At 42.5% G+C, this 17,924-nt stretch overlaps 1 protein-coding gene across 1 annotated transcript in view; it reads left to right on the top strand.

Annotated features, from left to right (window-relative positions):
• The window catches only part of LOC135363373 (uncharacterized), a 53,960-nt gene extending 36,932 nt beyond the window's left edge, over positions 1-17,028 (top strand). Inside the window, exons 19-30 of the mRNA XM_064583927.1 lie at positions 822-997; positions 2,381-2,542; positions 4,076-4,185; positions 4,711-4,900; positions 6,538-6,628; positions 7,902-8,077; positions 9,463-9,624; positions 11,135-11,244; positions 11,775-11,964; positions 13,622-13,733; positions 14,974-15,149; positions 16,539-17,028. Coding sequence (XP_064439997.1) covers positions 822-997; positions 2,381-2,542; positions 4,076-4,185; positions 4,711-4,900; positions 6,538-6,628; positions 7,902-8,077; positions 9,463-9,624; positions 11,135-11,244; positions 11,775-11,964; positions 13,622-13,733; positions 14,974-15,149; positions 16,539-16,736 — 1,853 coding nt within the window. The 3' untranslated portion in view covers positions 16,737-17,028. The remainder of the gene's footprint in view (positions 1-821; positions 998-2,380; positions 2,543-4,075; positions 4,186-4,710; positions 4,901-6,537; positions 6,629-7,901; positions 8,078-9,462; positions 9,625-11,134; positions 11,245-11,774; positions 11,965-13,621; positions 13,734-14,973; positions 15,150-16,538) is intronic.
• The last annotated feature ends 896 nt before the right edge of the window (positions 17,029-17,924 follow it).

Raw genomic sequence — 17,924 nt, 5'->3', positions numbered from 1 at the left:
TGGTTGAAGCCAGAGAAGGGGCCTTTCTTCCCCTCCGTCCTCTTTTGGCTCAGGGGCTCTTGAGGCACCACAGGATTCCAGTGCCCTTTGAAATGGGTTGAAAAGAACTGTCATCATTGAGAAAAAAGGACTTGACTTGATGTCAAACTACCTCTCCAGAGTGTAAATTCCTGTGCCCGCATTTACCAGCTATATTATCTTTGGCCAGTTATACCAGCTCAGCATCAGTTAATTCATCTCTAAATATGGATAAAAATAATGTCTAAATCTTAGAATTGTTGTGTAGAATAAATAAGATGATGGATGTAATCCCAAAAAAGCCATTAATAAGACTAGGAGAAGTGCCCCTGAGACTAGAGCTAGTATGTTTTGAGCCTAGCTAATAACAGCTGTCAGCAGTCCACCTTGGAAGGTAGACTTTCGATTCAGAACCTGGAGACACGTATCATCAATCCCTCCATATTTCTGACATTTCTTGGTTTTATGATGCTTACCACATTGCTTTGAGGAAATCTTTAGGAAAATACAAGTCATCAGGAATTAAGATGAGTCTGGGGCACCTGGGTGGCTCAGTCGTTAAGCAACTGCCTTCAGCTCAGGTCATGATCCCGGGGTCCTGGGATCGAGCCCCGCATCGGGCTCCCTGCTCTGAGGGAAGCCTGCTTCTCCCTCTCCCCGTCCCCCTGCTTCTGTTCCCTCTCTCGCTGTCTCTCTCCCTCTGTCAAAATATAAATAAAATCTGTAAAAAAAAAAAAAAAAAAAGGAAGAAGTTTCAGCGTATTAAAAAACTACTACTACTAGTACTCTCTCTTCTTCCTTAGACTCCGGCAAGAAAACTGTGACAAGCCGTTCTTTCAGAGACAGGGCCTTTTGGTGGGGCTCCAGCACTTGCCAGCAGAACCAGTGCACAACCCCACATTCTGCAAAGCCAGGACAGCTCTTTGGAGTTTCCCTCATGGTTGTGTGTTATAAAGACAACCTGGCCTTCCCAATTCTGGTAGGTCATCTCATTTTGGTCTTCTATAGCTCTTCTGAGGTGGGGAAACTCTGAGAGGCCACGTGTCCTCATCCAAATCTATCCCCAAATGGAGAAGTCATGAAACAGCCCCTGGCTTTGGCTCAGAAGCTCTATTACTGTTATTTCAAGGAACAGAATCTGACTTAGGTCCTGCAGAGTCATGAGGCAAATACAACAGGAAAAGACATTCTTCTCCATTCCACGTGGGTCTTGTTTCCACAAAGACATGCGGAGGCTTGTTCAGATCAGTCAAAATGGACTCTGTGTATGTGAGTCTCTGAGAGTCCACCTCATCTTCACACTCTCCCTTCATTGCCTTCCTGCACTCACATGAGTCTCAAGTCTCCTTCAGCGGAGTCTACTCAGTCTAACAACTGCAAACATCTGACACGAGCATAGACTCATCCTCTGGCAAATAGGAATCTGTTTATGCTAACAGAATATGTCCAATGAAAGCCACAGAGTTTGGCCTGTGTTATCTCAAACTGCTGTAATGAATTGTCAGTGTGGACATTCACTGAGTATTTGGTGTCTCTGCAAGCACTGTAGGTATGTAGGGAACGTTTTGCTAGCTATGAAGAAATGTATCATATTAGCTACTTTGTTACCTGCTAGCTACTACCCCAGTTCCTTGCATCACAGCAAATTTAGGGGCTAGCTAGGATTATCATCCTCCGCACTGCCTAACCGAATCAGAAAAGCCTCAGTACAGGATGTATGTGCCCCAGCTCACACAATAGATAAGTAGCATAATAGATTTCAGATCCGTTGGATTCCCTGAGTCCAGCCCTTATTAAGATTCTACACAGCAGGGAGAGGACACGAAGATAGAGCAAAAGACAATGAAAGACTCATGAGAAGGCAGGGTAATCAGAGAAGGACAAGAGAATTTTTTAGCCTGACTTTAAAAGAGGGAACGAAATAGAACAAGTACGAATGGAGTATACAGTCACTTAAAGAGAAATAAAAAAAGGGAAAAGAGTATGTCCTAAATAGACTTCCATACTTGCGGAAGAGCATCTACGTAAGGGAATAATGAGAAAAGAATGGTAAAGTAGGAAACAGACGGTGATTCCGCAAAGGCCTTGAAGCAGAGAAGTTTGATTTAAAAGTGGAAACTCAATGGAAAGGAAAATCTGATTAAAAGAAGTGTTTAAAATGTTTCAATGTATGACTGTAAAATGGATATATGGGTAGAAAGTATATAGAGAGACACTGGAAAAACAACAATCTAAATTGACTTTAGTCCTTCCCACTCTAAAACAGTGTACCATTACATTCCCCTCCTCTTTCAAAACGGGCAAGCTTGTGCTCTGCGTTTGTGGATATGAGATCCCAAATACTTTTCTTTTCTTCCTACAGGGTATGCTTTCCTTTATTAATCAAAAAGAGCCACTCACAGACGGCGTCTTCAGAAACTCAGCCAATATAAAATCCTGCCATGTCCTAAAGGAGAAACTAAATTCTGGGGTCAAAGTGAACCCGTACAGCGAATCTGTTCATGTGGTTGCATCCGTCTTAAAGGTACGGAAGGTTCTAGCATTATCCACACGTGAGTAACTGAAGCGATGATTGGTGTCCTTCATCATGACTGCTCAAGAACCATAAAAGGCATAATAGATTAAGAACCTGACAAGCTGTAAAATGCTTGACAAAATCAAAATTTAAGGAAGCTACTTTAGGAGTTAAAAGCCCCATGTGTTAGAAATACTTTCTGTTTTCACTACGCACCGCCCTCCCCACCTTCACTCCTGAAGAGTCCATGCAAAATACTAATACTGAAATGACTTCTAGTCATGATAATAAATTTCAAAATACGCACCGATACATACACACAGTTTACCCATGAAAACATCCTCACCACCCTCCTAATGAAGGCAAACTTTCCAAAAGAAATAGAACAGGGAAAGAATTTAATCCATGAACCTTGGCACTTATGAACAGCTCTGAAAAACCCTATGTTAACGTAGTAATGACTACAGTCATAGAATCTCAGTCACATTTGGTCTTCCCTTGTACCCCATTAATGTTCGAAGATGTGATCAATAGCAAGGTCCAGAAATGACTTAGGTAAGTAACCACTCCTACACTGGGGCCATAGTGATATCCAGTAGTAATATACATATAGGCATCAGGAGACAGGAGAAGAATGATGATACACTAGGTAGCAAGATGAGTGTTGCCCTCTGTAAGGTGCACACATGGAATCGATTTTCTAGCAAGAGTTAGGAGGTTCTTTCCTGATTCCGTGTTATAAGCACCGACTAGGAAGAGGGTGAGCACTTGGGGGAGAGTGCTTAGACATTTCTAAAGTTTTCTCTTCCTGAAGTTGACGGATCTTGGTGGAGAATCAGACTCTGCAACCTTGGCCTTGATAATATCATGGCAAACTAACTGGACAATTGGCCTAAACTAGAAATGGATCTATCCTCAGGACCACAGTGAGTCTGCCATTAGACTCTCGACTTTTAGACAGTTAAGAAAAGGAAGAATGAAGCCATTGTGAGAGTAGCTTTCTTCCAGGGAGCACACCTACCCCGAGTGAGAAGACCTAGTTCTTTCCTAATATGTGTGCAAGAGCCCACCTGTTTGTGTTTTGATTGCTTCAGGCCTTTTCTTGCTAGAATGAAGAGCTAGCACTGTGTCTAAAACAAGCAACATGGGTATGTGTATTTCTGTCCAGGAAGCTAATCGAATTTAGGATGGTCTATAGCCAGACCCTGTCAGTTTGTGGTTCTTTGCAAAAAAAAAACCACACACAAAAACTAAGTTCCAGATGATAGAAGGGAGCTTTATCTTCGTTTCCACCACAGCCTACGCTCTGCTTTTATGCCTCTAACTTTTAGCGGGAGAAAATCCAAGCACCTGCTCCTGCGTGTGCAAGTCAATTGAAAGTCAGAGCCGAGCTGTGTGTGGGTCCCAGTTTGGGTATCTGTGAAGGAAGTGGGGGCTGAACTGAATTTTTTAACTACATATTTTCTCTGGAATATTTCCAATACATATTTTCTATAGTATATATATATATATTTTTTTTTTTTTTTCTTTTATATCCCTAAGGATTTTCGTAGAAATATCCAAGGAAGTATATTTTTATCTGACCTCTATGACAAATGGCTCGGTGTTATTGATCAAGGCAACAAAGAGGAGAATATAACTGCAGCCCAGAGGTAATGATGCAATAATTACTCTACTCTGGTCACATCTCCAAAATAAAGCCAACATACCATTAGGAAAACATTGGCTTACGTTTTGCAGCTTTGCCCACTATAATCATGACCAACGCCAAAGAATTTCAATTCTTCACACCCATGTGGCCCAGCTTAAGAATAGAGGCACGCTTTAGGGCTATTATTGTTCTTCTCCTGATCTTATTGTGGACTCCTTGGCCGTTTGACACCTCTGGATCCATGCAACTTGTAGACGAAATTCCCTGGTTCAAGACACATGCAAGAGCATCAACTGCCAGGGCTATGACCTTAAAAGTCTGACAAACGTTTAACTAACCAGAGAAGTGTTTTTCTGGCTCAGGAACTGAATTCAGTGCAAGAATTTTGTCTACATTCATGCCTCGAACTCTGCTAGAGCGGGTTGTGTGCTAGATATACAAGGATGTATCCTTTTCCCTGTCTGTTTTTCCAACCTCCTAAGTGGAATCACTTGCCTAATTTAAAAGTGTGTTTTTCTGACCATAGGCTTTTAGCCCAGCTGCCAAGAGCAAATGTTGTTCTCTCGCGATACCTTTTTGGAGTGCTATACAACATTGAGCAACATTCCTCATCCAATCAGATGACAGCTTATAATGTAACCGTTTGTACAGCCCCAAGCGTTCTTTACCCACCTGATTCCGGCAGCTTGGAATTGGAAGACAACTTGATAAAAAAGGTGATGAGAGCTCTCATTTTTGTTCCCCAGGGGGTAGAATCCCTACTTTGAACCGGACATGTGCAGTAGTAACTCTGACGGATGGAACTTTGTGAAGTGCACATTTTCATTAGGGCCCTATGGAGTGGCAGAGTTCTTTATCCTACTCTGGCGGAGTCAGGGAAGGGGTGTCGTTAAATGGGAAACTCGGAGCAGTCGAGTCACTTCTTCCCCCTCCAGGAGACTAAACACTAGACTGACTAAACGAGAGAGAGAGGAGTCGTGTGATACGATAGAAAAGAACCTGGGCGTTGGAGCTTCACTAGTCAAGGTTCAACTCTCAGCCTAATCCCTGAGGGACTCGTAACCTTGGGCAAAGCCATGGTTTCCTCACTACACAATGGCGACAACAGCCAGCTCCTCTGGTCATCACTGGCACATCCTGGGTGGCTTGGGCAATATGAGCCCCCATGGCTCCAAACACATTGGCCGTCCTCTGCCAATTGTGGCTCATCTAGAAAAGTACTCGGCTACTATTTCACCTCTGCTACGTCGTATGGAAAGTAGCAAGAGATTCCAGAATATCCTAATAAGATGACAGGTCTTCCCCAAGCTCACCCAGAGAGAGCCAGTATGAGGCAAAGCAATGCGTGGGAAGGGACTGAAGATAGACAGACAGATACGTTTTCTCTCCAGCTGTGTGGGTTTTCCCTCACAACCCCACCAAAATCCCTGCTTCCCAACTTTAAGATACTTCTTCATTTAGAAATGGTTTTCTTAAGTTTTTGTTCATACTTTTAAAGTTTCATAAGATGGTATACATCAGTTACAGCTCAATAAAACTGGACACAAAATTTAAAAGCAAAAAATAAGTAAACTTTAATAAGGTAGGTTACTTTGAAAATTATCTTTGTTTTATTTATTTTTTGATATGTATTTATTTGAGAGAGGGAAAGATAGAGCGTGAGCATTGCAGGGGCAGAAGAAGAGGGAGAGGGAGAGGGAGAAGCCCAAGCCGATTCCCCGCTGAGCACGGAGCCCAAAGTTGGCTCCATGTGGGGCTGGATCTCACCACCATGAGGTCGTGATCTGCGCCGAAATCAAGAGTCAGACGGCCAACTGAGGGGCCCCGAAATTTACCCTAGGCTTAAAGACGTAACCACTGATCCTAAAATGTTAGCTCTTAAACGAGGACACTCAGTATAACTTTAGCCCACGGATGAGCAGTATTTTAAAATGTGTACCCAAAGTACACGGGAAAGTATCACTCTTCCTAAGTTATTTCTGAGAGAACTCTGGTTTCTCTGTGTTTTTTTTTTTTTTTTAAACTTGTATTTATTTACGTGACTGAGAGAGACACAGCGAGAGAGGGAACACAAGCCGTGTGAGTGGGAGAGGGAGAAGCAGGCTTCCCGCTGAGCAGGGAGCGCGATGTAGGGCTGATCCCAGCACCCTGGGATTATGACCTGAGTCGAACGCAGACGCTTAGCCGACTAAGCCACCCAGGCGCCCCTGGTTTCTACATATTTTTATCAACTCTGAATTTTTCTGAGAAGTCCTTCACATTTTTTCTTACAGCCAAGGTCTGTATACAAAATGTGATTTATAACTATGCCCTATGGAAAAGAGCACCCCATTCTTGTCTTTTTGTGTTACAGATTTGTCTTGTACAGTTTCTCATTCAAAATTGCCTCAGGATATTTGGAGAAGTCATCACTTCCCTCTTGGGAGAGAACTCAATGAGTCATGGTAAGAGCGAGAAGGCTGCAGGTACCGGGAGTAATTTAATTGGCTTTAGTGAGAAGCAGACAGCAAGGTTGCCCGGGGTCATGGGAGAGCTGTTCTGGAGCCCAGAGCATTACCAGGGCAAGGATTTCCATGGGCTCCTTCTTCCGAAGGCTGGCTCACAGGTCAAGGGAGGTTCCACACTGTTGTGAGACCAAAGAAAGGATAAAATGCGGTCTCTGACTTCAAGAAGTTTCTAGTGTAGATCATAAGGGCATTAGGACTCATCATGGTATGCTACAGTGTTTGGGAATTTTTTCTAACAAAATTCTAAATGGGTGCTATATATCTATCTATATATAGAACATCACACATATATATGTAGTTATATATATATATATATAATATATAATTAGATACTTATACTATATAAATATAATCATAATATATATATTTATGTGTATTAGATGTGCCTTGGCTGAAGCCAGAGTAAGGGGGCTTTCTTCCCCTCCCTCCTCTTTTGGCTCAGGGGCTCTTGAGGCACCACAGGATTCCAGTGCCCTTTGAAACGGGTTGAAAGAACTGGCATCATTGAGAAAAAAGGACTTGACTTGATGTCAAAAAACCTCTCCAGAGTGTAACGTCCTGTGCCCCCATTTACCAGCTATATTACCTTTGATCAGTTTTTCTAGCTCAGCATCAGTTTATTCATCTCTAAAATGTGGATAAAAATAATGTCTAAATCTTAGAATTGTTGTGTAGAATAAATAAGATGATGGATGGAATCCAAAAAAAGCCATTAATAGGACTAGGAGAAGTGCCCCTGAGACTAGAGCTAGTACGATTTGAGCCTAGCTAATCACAGCTACCTGGCAGCAGTCCACCTTAAAAGGTAGACTTTCGATTCAGAACCTGGAGACACGTATCATCAATCCCTCCATATTTCTGACATTTCTTGGTTTTATGATGCTTACCACATTACTTTGAGGAAATCTTTTGGAAAATACAAGTCATCAGGAATTAAGATGAGTCCGGGGCGCCTGGGTGGCTCAGTCGTTAAGCGTCTGCCTTCAGCTCAGGTCATGATCCCGGGGTCCTGGGATCGAGCCCCGCATCGGTGTCCCTGCTCCGAGGGAAGCCTGCTTCTCCCTCTCCCCCTCCCCCTGCTTGTGTTCCCTCTCTCGCTGTCTCTCTCTCTGTCAAAATATAAATAAAATCTGTAAAAAAAAAAAAAAGGAAAAAGAAGGTTCAGCGTATTAAACAACAACTACTACTACTAATCTCACTTCTTCCTTAGATTACGGGAAGAAGACTGTGAAAAGCCGTTATTTCAGAGCCAGGGCCTTTTGGTGGGGCACCAGAACTTTCCAGCACAACCAGTGCACATCCCCACCTTCCGCAAAGCCAGGACAGCTCTTTGGAGTTTCCCTCATGGATATGTGTTATAAAGACAAGCTGCCCTTTCCAATTCTGGTAGGTCATCTCCTTTTGGTCTTCTATAGCCCTCCTGAGGAGGGGAAACTCTGAGAGGCCACGTGTCCTCATCCAAATCTATCCCCAAATGGAGAAGTCATTAGACAGCCCCTGGCTTTGGCTGAGAAGCTCTGTTACTGTTATTTCAAGGAACAGAATCTGACTTAGGTCCAGCAGAGTCATGAGGCAAATAGAACAGGAAAAGACATTCTTCTCCATTCCACTTGTATCTTGTTTCCACAAAGACCCACCGAGGCCTGTTCAGATCAGTCAAAATGGACTCTGTCTGTGAGTCTCTGAGAGTCCACCTCATCTTCACACTCCCCCTTCATTGCCTTCCTGCACTCACATGAGTCTCAAGTCTCCTTCAGCAGAGTCTACGCAGTCTAACAACTGCAAACATCTGACACGAGCATAGACTCATCCTCTGGCAAATAGGAATCTGTTAATCCTAACAGAGTATGTCAAATGAAAGCCACAGAGTTTGGCCTGTGTTATCTCAAACTGCTGTAGTGAATTGTCAGTGTGGACCTTCACTGAGTATTCAGTGTCTCTGCAAGCATTGTACGCGATGTAGGGAACGTTCTGCTAGGTATGAAGAAATGTATCATCCTAGCTAGGATGTTACCTGCTAGCTACTACCCCAGGTCCTTGCATCACAGCAAATTTAGGGGCTAGCTAGGATTATCATCCTTCGCACTGCCTAAACGAATCAGAAAAGCATCAGTACAGGATGTATGTGCCCCAGGTCACACAATAGATAAATAGCATAATAGACTTCAGATCCGTTGGATTCCCTGAGTCCACCCCTTATTAAGTTTCTACACAGCAGGGAGAGGACATGAAGATACAGCAAAAGACAATGAAAGACTCATGAGAAGGAAGGGTAATCAGAGAAGGAGAAGAGAGTTTCTGAGCCTGACTTTAAAAGAGGGAAGAAAATAGAACAAGTAGGAAAGGAGTATACAGTCACTTAAAGAGAAATAAACAAATGGGAAATGAGTATTTCCTAAATAGACTTCCATACTTGGGAAGGAGCATCTATGTAGGGAATAATGAGAAAGAAATGCTAAAGTAGGAAACAGATGGTGATTCCCCAAAATCCTTGAAGCGGAGAAGTTTGATTTAAAAGTGGAAACTCAATGGAAAGGAAAATCTGAATAAAAGAAGTGTTTAAAATGTTTTAGTGTATGACTGTAAAATGGATATTTGGGTCGAAATTATATAGAAAGACACTGAAAAAAAAAACAATCTAAATTGACTTTGGCCCTTCCCACTCTAAAACAGTGTACCATTACATTCCCGTGCTCTTTCAAAATGGAGGCAAGCTTGTGCTCTGCGTTTGTGGATATGAGATGCCATGTACTTTTCTTTTCTTCCTACAGGATATGCTTTCCTTTATTAATCAAAAAGGGCCACTCACAGAAGGCGTCTTCAGCAAATCAGTCAATATAAAATCCTGCAGAGTCCTAAAGAAAAAACTAAATTCTGGGGTCAAACTGAACGCGTACAGCGAATCTGTTCATGTGGTCGCATCCGTCTTAAAGGTAGGGAAGGTTCTAGCATTATCCACATATGTGTAACTGAAGCTATGAATGGTGTCCTTCATCATGACTGCTCAAGAACCGTGATGGGCATAATAGATTAAGAACCTGACAAGCTGAAAAATGCTTGACAAAATCAAAATTTGAGGAAGCTACTTTAGGAGTTCAAAGCCCCATGTGTTAGAAATACTTTCTGTTTTCACTACACACCGCCCTCCCCACCCTCACTCCTGAAGACTCCATGCAAAATACTAATACTGAAATGACTACTAGTCATGATAATAAATTTCAAAATTCGCACCAATACGTACACACTGTTTACCCATGCAAACATCCTCACCACCCTCCTAATGAAGGCAAACTTTCCAAAAGAAATAGAACAGGGAAAGAATTTAATCCATCCACCTTGGCACTTATGAACAGCTCTGAACAACCCTATGTTAACGTAGTAATGACTACAGTCTTAGAATCTCAGTCACATTTGGTCTTCCCTTGTCCCCCGTTAATGTTCGAAGATGTGATAAATAGCCAAGTCCAGAAATGACTTAGGTAACCACTCCTACACTGGGGCCATAGTGATATCAGTAATAATATACGTAAAGGCATCAAGAGACAGGAGAAGAATGATGATACACTAGGTAGGAAGATGAGTGTTGCCCTCTGTAAGGTGCAAACATGGAATCGATTTTCTAGCAAGAGTTAGGAGGTTCTTTCCTGATTCCGTGTTATAAGCACCGACTAGGAAGAGGGTGAGCACTTGTGGGGAGAGTGCTTAGACATTTCTAAAGTTTTCTCTTCCTGAAGTTGACGGATCTTGGTGGAGAATCAGACTCTGCAACCTTGGCCTTGATAATATCATGGCAAACTAACTGGACAATTGGCCTATACTAGAAATGGATCTATCCTCAGGACCACAGTGAGTCTGCCATTAGACTCTCGACTTTTAGACAGTTAAGAAAAGGAAGAATGAAGCCATTGTGAGAGTAGCTTTCTTCCAGGGAGCACACCTACCCCGAGTGAGAAGACCTAGTTCTTTCCTAATATGTGTGCAAGAGCCCACCTGTTTGTGTTTTGATTGTTTCAGCCCTTTTCTTACTAGAATGAAGAGCTAGCACTGTGTCTAAAACAAGCAACATGGTATGTGTATTTCTGTCCAAGAAGCTAATAGGATTTAGGATGGTCTATAGCCAGACCCTGTCAGTTTGTGGTACTTTGCAAAAAAAGCACACACAAAAAATAAGTTCCAGATGATAGAAGGGAGCTTTATCTTCATTTCCACCACAGCCTAAGCTCTGCTTTTATGCCTCTAAGTTTTAGCGGGAGAAAATCCAAGCACCTGCTCCTGCGTGTGCAAGTCAATGGAGAGTCAGAGCCGAGCTCCGTGTGGGTCGCAGTTTGGGTATCTGTAAAGGAAGTGGGGGCTGAACTGAATTTTTTAACTACATATTTTCTCTGGAATATTTCCAATACATATTTTCTATAATATATACACATATTTTTTTATCTCCCTAAGGACTTTCTTGAAAATATCCCGGGAAGTATATTTTTATCTGATCTCTATGACGAATGGCTCGGTGTTATTGATGAAGGCAACAAAGAGGCGATGATAACTGCAGCCCAGAGGTAACGATGCACTAATTACTCTACTCTGGTCACATCTCCAAAATACACCCAACATACTATCAGGAAAACATTGGCTTACGTTTTGCAGCTTTGCACACTATAATCATGACCAACGCCAAAGAGTTTCAATTCTTCACGCCCATGGGGGCCAGCTTCAGAATAGAGGCACGCTTTAGGGCTATGATTGTTCTTCTCCTGATCTTATTAGTGTGGAGTCCTTGGCCGTTTTACACCTTCTGGATCCTTGAAACTAGTAGACAAAATTCCCTGGTCTAAGACAGATCAAGAGCAACAATTGCCAGGGCTATGACCTTAAAAGTCTGTCAGACATTTAACTAACCAGAGAAGTGTTTATCTGGCTCAGGAACTGAATTCAGTGCACCAATTTTGTCTACATTCATGCCTGGAACTCTGCTACAGCGGGTTGTGTGCTAGATATACAAGGATGTATCCTGTTCCCTGTCTCTGTTTTTCCAACCTCCTAAGTGGAATCACTTGCCTAATTTAAAAGTGTGTTTTCCTGACCTTAGGCTTTTAGCCCAGCTGCCAAGAGCAAATGTTGTTCTCTTGCGATACCTTTTTGGAGTGCTATACAACATCGAGCAACATTCCTCATCCAATCAGATGACAGCTTATAATTTATCTGTTTGTATAGCCCCAAGCGTTCTTTACCCACCTGATTCCGACAGCTTGGAATTGGAAGACAACTTGATAAAAAAGGTAATGAGAGCTCTCATTTTTGTCCCCTGGGGGGTAGAATCCCTACTTTGACCCGGACATGTACAGTAGTAACTCTGACAGATGGAACTTTGTGAAGTGCACATTTTCATTAGGCCCCTGTGGAGTGGCAGAGTTCTTTATCCTACTCTGGTTGGGTCTGGGAAGGGGTGTTGTTAAATGGAAAACTCAGAGCGGTCGAGTCACTTCTTCCCGCTCCAGGAGACGAAACCTAGACTGACTAAATGAGAGAGAGAAGAGTCGTGTGATACGATAGAAAAGAACCTGGGCTTTGGAGCTTCACCAGTCAAGGTTTAACTCTCAGCCTAATCCCTGAGGGACTCATATCTTTGGGCAAAGCCATGGTTTCCTCACTACACAATGGCGACAACAGGCAGCTCCTCTGGTCATCACTGGCACATCCTAGGTGGCTTGGGCAATATGAGCACCCATGCCTCCAAACACATTGGCCTTCCTCTGCCAATTGTGGCTCATCTAGAAAAGTACTCGGCTACTATTTCACTTCTGCTACATCATACGGAAAGTAGCAAGAGATTCCAGAATATCCTAATAAGATAACAGGTCTTCCCCAAGCTCACCCAGAGAGAGCCAGTATGAGGCAAAGCCATGCGTGAGAAGGGACTGAAGTTAGACAGACAGATACGTTTTCTCTCCAGCTCTGTAGGTTTTCCCTCACAACCCCACCAAAATCTCTCCTTCCCAACTTTAAGATGCTTCCTCATTTAAGAAATGGTTTTCTTAAGTTTTTGTTCATACTTTATTAAGTTTCAGAAGATGGTAAACATCAGTTACAACTCAATAAAACTGGAAACAAAATTTAAAAACAAAAAATAAGTAAACTTTAATAAGGTAGGCTACTTTGAATATTATCCTAGTTTTATTTATTTTTTGATACGTATTTATTTGAGAAAGGGAAAGAGAGAGCGTGAGCGGGGCAGGGGCAGAAGAAGAGGGAGAGGGAGAGGGAGAGGGAGAGGGAGAAGCCCAAGCCGATTCCCCGCTGAGCACGGAGCCCAAAGTTGGCTCCATGTGGGGCTGGATCTCACCACGATGACATCGTGATCTGCGCCGAAACCAAGAGTCAGACGCCCAACTGTGGAGCCCCGAAATTTATCCTAGGCTTAAAGACGTAACCGCTGATCCCAAACTGTTAGCTCTTAAACTAGGCCACGCATTATAACTTTAGCCCACGGATGAGCAGTATTTTAAAATGTATACCCAAAGTACACGGGAAAGTATCACTCCTTCTAAGTTACTTCTGAGAGAACTCTGGTTTCTATGTGTTTTTGGGGTTTTTTTGGGTTTTTTTTAAGCTTTTATTTACTTGACTGAGAGGGACACAGCGAGAGAGAAAACACAAGCTGGGGGAGTGGGAGAGGGAGAAGCAGGCTTCCCACTGTGCAGGGAGCCCGATATATGGCTTATCCCAGCACCCTGGAATTACGACCTGAGCCGAGTGCAGATGCTTAACCGACTGAGCCACCCAGGCGCCCCTGGTTTCTACATATTTTTATCAACTCTGAATTTTTCTGAGAAGTCCTTCCCATTTTTTCTTAGATCCAAGGTCTGTATACAAAATATGATTTATAACTATGCCCTATGGAAAAGAGCACCCCATTCCTGTCTTTTTGTGTTACAGATTTGTCTTGTACAATTTCTCATTGAAAATTGCCTCAGGATATTTGGAGAAGACATCACTTCCCTCTTGGGTGAGAACTCAATGAGTCATGGTAACAGCGAGAAGGCCGCAGGTACCGGGCGTAATTTAATTGGCTTTAGTGAGAAACAGACAGCAAGGTTGCCAGGGGTCATGGGAGATGCTTAGACAGAGCTGTTCTGGAGCCCAGAGCATCGCCAGGGCAAGGATTTCCATGTGCTCCTTCTTCCGAAGGCTGGCTCACAGGTCAAGGGAAGTTCCACACTGTTGTGAGACCAAAGAAAGAATAAGATGATGTCTCTGACTTCAAGAAGTTTCTAGTGTAGATCATAAGGGCATTAGGACTCATCATGGTATGGTACAGTGTTTGGGAATTTTTTCTATCAAAATTCCAAATGGGTATAACATCATACATATATATGTAGTTACATATATATAATATATAATTAGATACTTATAGTATATAAATATATAATAATATATATATTTATGTATACAAGATGTGCTCGGGTTGAAGCCAGAGCAAGGGGCCTTTCTTCCACTCCCTCCTCTTTTGGCTCAGGGGCTCTTGCGGCACCACAGGATTCCAGTGCCCTTTGAAACGGGTTCAAAAGAACTGGCATCATTGAGAAAAAAGGACTTGACTTGATGTCAAACTACCTCTCCAGAGTGTAAATTCCTCTGCCCTAATTTACCAGCTATATTATCTTTGGCCAGTTATTCCAGCTCAGCATCAGTTTATTCATCTCTAAAATGTGGATAAAAATGATGTCTCAATCTTAGAATTGTGGTAAAGACTAAATAAGATGATGGATGTAATCCCAAAAAAGCCATTAATAGGCCTAGGAGAAGTGCTCCTGAGACCAGAGGTAGTATGATTTGAGCCTAGCTAATCACAGCTACCTGGCAGCAGTCCACCTTAGAAGGTAGACTTTCGATTCAGAACCTGGAGACACGTATCATCAATCCCTCCATATTTCTGACATTTCTTGGTTTTATGATGCTTACCACATTGCTTTGAGGAAATCTTTAGAAAAATACAAGTCATCAGGAATTAAGATGAGTCTGGGGCACATGAGTTGCTCAGTCGTTAAGCGTCCAGCTTCAGCTCAGGTCATGATCCCGGGATCCTGGGATCAAGCCCCGCATCGGGCTCCCTGCTCCGAGGGAAGCCTGCTTCTCCCTCTCCCCCTCCCCCTGCTAGTGTTCCCTCTCTCGCTGTCTCTCTCTCTCTGTCAAAATATAAATAAAATCTGTAAAAAAAAAAAAAAAGGAAAAAGAAGGTTCAGCGTATTAAACAACAACTACTACTACTAATCTCACTTCTTCCTTAGATTACGGGAAGAAGACTGTGAAAAGCCGTTATTTCAGAGCCAGGGCCTTTTGGTGGGGCACCAGAACTTTCCAGCACAATCAGTGCACATCCCCACCTTCCGCAAAGCCAGGACAGCTCTTTGGAGTTTCCCTCATGGATATGTGTTATAAAGACAAGCTGCCCTTTCCAATTCTGGTAGGTCATCTCCTTTTGTTCTTCTATAGCCCTCCTGAGGAGAGGAAACTCTGAGAGGCCACATGTCCTCATCCAAATCTATCCCCAAATGGAGAAGTCATTAGACAGCCCCTGGCTTTGGCTGAGAAGCTCTGTTACTGTTATTTCAAGGAACAGAATCTGACTTAGGTCCAGCAGAGTCATGAGGCAAATACAACAGGAAAAGACATTCTTCTCCATTCCACTTGTATCTTGTTTCCACAAAGACCCACCGAGGCCTGTTCAGATCAGTCAAAATGGACTCTGTGTATGTGAGTCTCTGAGAGTCCACCTCATCTTTACACTCTCCCTTCATTGCCTTCCTGCACTCACATGAGTCTCAAGTCTCCTTCAGCGGAGTCTACTCAGTCTAACAACTGCAAACATCTGACACGAGCATAGACTCATCCTCTGGCAAATAGGAATCTGTTAATCCTAACAGAGTATGTCAAATGAAAGCCACAGAGTTTGGCCTGTGTTATCTCAAACTGCTGTAGTGAATTGTCAGTGTGGACCTTCACTGAGTATTCGGTGTCTCTGCAAGCATTGTACGGGATGTAGGGAACATTCTGCTAGCTATGAAGAAATGTATCATCTTAGCTAGGATGTTACCTGCTAGCTACTACCCCAGGTCCTTGCATCACAGCAAATTTAGGGGCTAGCTAGGATTATCATCCTCTGCACTGCCAAACCGAATCAGAAAAACCTCAGTACAGGATGTATGTGCCCCAGTTCACACAATAGATAAAAAGAATAATAGACTTCAGATCCGTTGGATTCCCTGAGTCCACCCCTTATTAAGTTTCTACACAGCAGGGAGAGGACATGAAGATACAGCAAAAGACAATGAAAGACTCATGAGAAGGAAGGGTAATCAGAGAAGGAGAAGAGAGTTTCTGAGCCTGACTTTAAAAGAGGGAAGAAAATAGAACAAGTAGGAAAGGAGTATACAGTCACTTAAAGAGAAATAAACAAATGGGAAATGAGTATTTCCTAAATAGACTTCCATACTTGGGAAGGAGCATCTATGTAGGGAATAATGAGAAAGAAATGCTAAAGTAGGAAACAGATGGTGATTCCCCAAAATCCTTGAAGCGGAGAAGTTTGATTTAAAAGTGGAAACTCAATGGAAAGGAAAATCTGAATAAAAGAAGTGTTTAAAATGTTTCAGTGTATGACTGTAAAATGGATATTTGGGTCAAAATTATACAGAAAGACACTGAAAAAAAAAAAACAATCTAAATTGACTTTGGTCCTTCCCACTCTAAAACAGTGTACCATTACATTCCCGTGCTCTTTCAAAATGGAGGCAAGCTTGTGCTCTGCGTTTGTGGATATGAGATGCCATATACTTTTCTTTTCTTCCTACAGGATATGCTTTCCTTTATTAATCAAAAAGGGCCACTCACAGAAGGCGTCTTCCGCAAATCAGTCAATATAAAATCCTGCAGAGTCCTAAAGAAAAAACTAAATTCTGGGGTCAAACTGAACCCGTATAGCGAATCTGTTCATGTGGTCGCATCCGTCTTAAAGGTAGGGAAGGTTCTAGCATTATCCACATATGTGTAACTGAAGCTATGAATGGTGTCCTTCATCATGACTGCTCAAGAACCGTAATGGGCATAATAGATTAAGAACCTGACAAGCTGAAAAATGCTTGACAAAATCAATATTTAAGGAAGCTCCTTTAGGAGTTAAAAGCCCCATGTGTTAGAAATACTTTCTGTTTTCACTACACACCGCCCTCCCCACCTTCACTCCTGAAGACTCCATGCAAAATACTAATAATGAAATGACTACTAGTCATGACAATAAATTTCAAAATTTGCACCGATACGTACACACTGTTTACCCATGCAAACATCCTCACCACCCTCCTAATGAAGGCAAACTTTCCAAAAGAAATAGAACAGGGAAAGAATTTAATCCATCCACCTTGGCACTTATGAACAGCTCTGAACAACCCTATGTTAACGTAGTAATGACTACAGTCTTAGACTCTCAGTCACATTTGGTCTTCCCTTGTCCCCCGTTAATGTTCGAAGATGTGATGAATAGCAAAGTCCAGAAATGACTTCGGTAACCACTTCTACACTGGGGCCATAGTGATATCCAGTAGTAATATACATATAGGCATCAGGAGACAGGAGAAGAATGATGATACACGAGGTAGCAAGATGAGTGTTGCCCTCTGTAAGGTGCACACATGGAATCAATTTTCTAGCAAGACTTAGGAGGTTCTTTCCTGATTCCGTGTTATAAGGACCGACTAGGAAGAGGGTGAGCACTTGGGGGAGAGTGCTTAGACATTTCTAAAGTTTTCTCTTCCTGAAGTTGATGGATCTTGGTGGAGAATCAGACTCTGCAACCTTGGCCTTGATAATATCATGGCAAAATACCTGGACAATTGGCCTAAACTAGAAATGGATCTATCCTCAGGACCACAGTGAGTCTGCCATTAGACTCTCGACTTTTAGACAGTTAAGAAAAGGAAGAATGAAGCAATTTGAGAGTAGCTTTCTTCCAGGGAGCACACATACCCCGAGTGAGAAGACCTAGTTCTTTCCTAATATGTGTGCAAGAGCACACCTGTTTGTGTTTTGATTCTTTCAGCCCTTTTCTTGCTAGAATGAAGAGCTAGCACTGTGTCTAAAACAAGCAACATGGGTATGTGTATTTCTGTCCAAGAAGCTAATAGGATTTAGGATGGTCTATAGCCAGACCCTGTCAGTTTGTGGTACTTTGCAAAAAAAGCAC

The sequence above is a fragment of the Mirounga angustirostris genome, unplaced genomic scaffold (assembly GCF_029215605.1).
Source record: "Mirounga angustirostris isolate CCGP_5_RB_7025 unplaced genomic scaffold, mMirAng1.0.hap1 SCAF_142, whole genome shotgun sequence".
Lineage (NCBI taxonomy): Eukaryota > Metazoa > Chordata > Mammalia > Carnivora > Phocidae > Mirounga > Mirounga angustirostris.
Note: the sequence above shows the minus strand (reverse complement) of the source record. Positions and strands in the feature narration are given on the sequence as shown.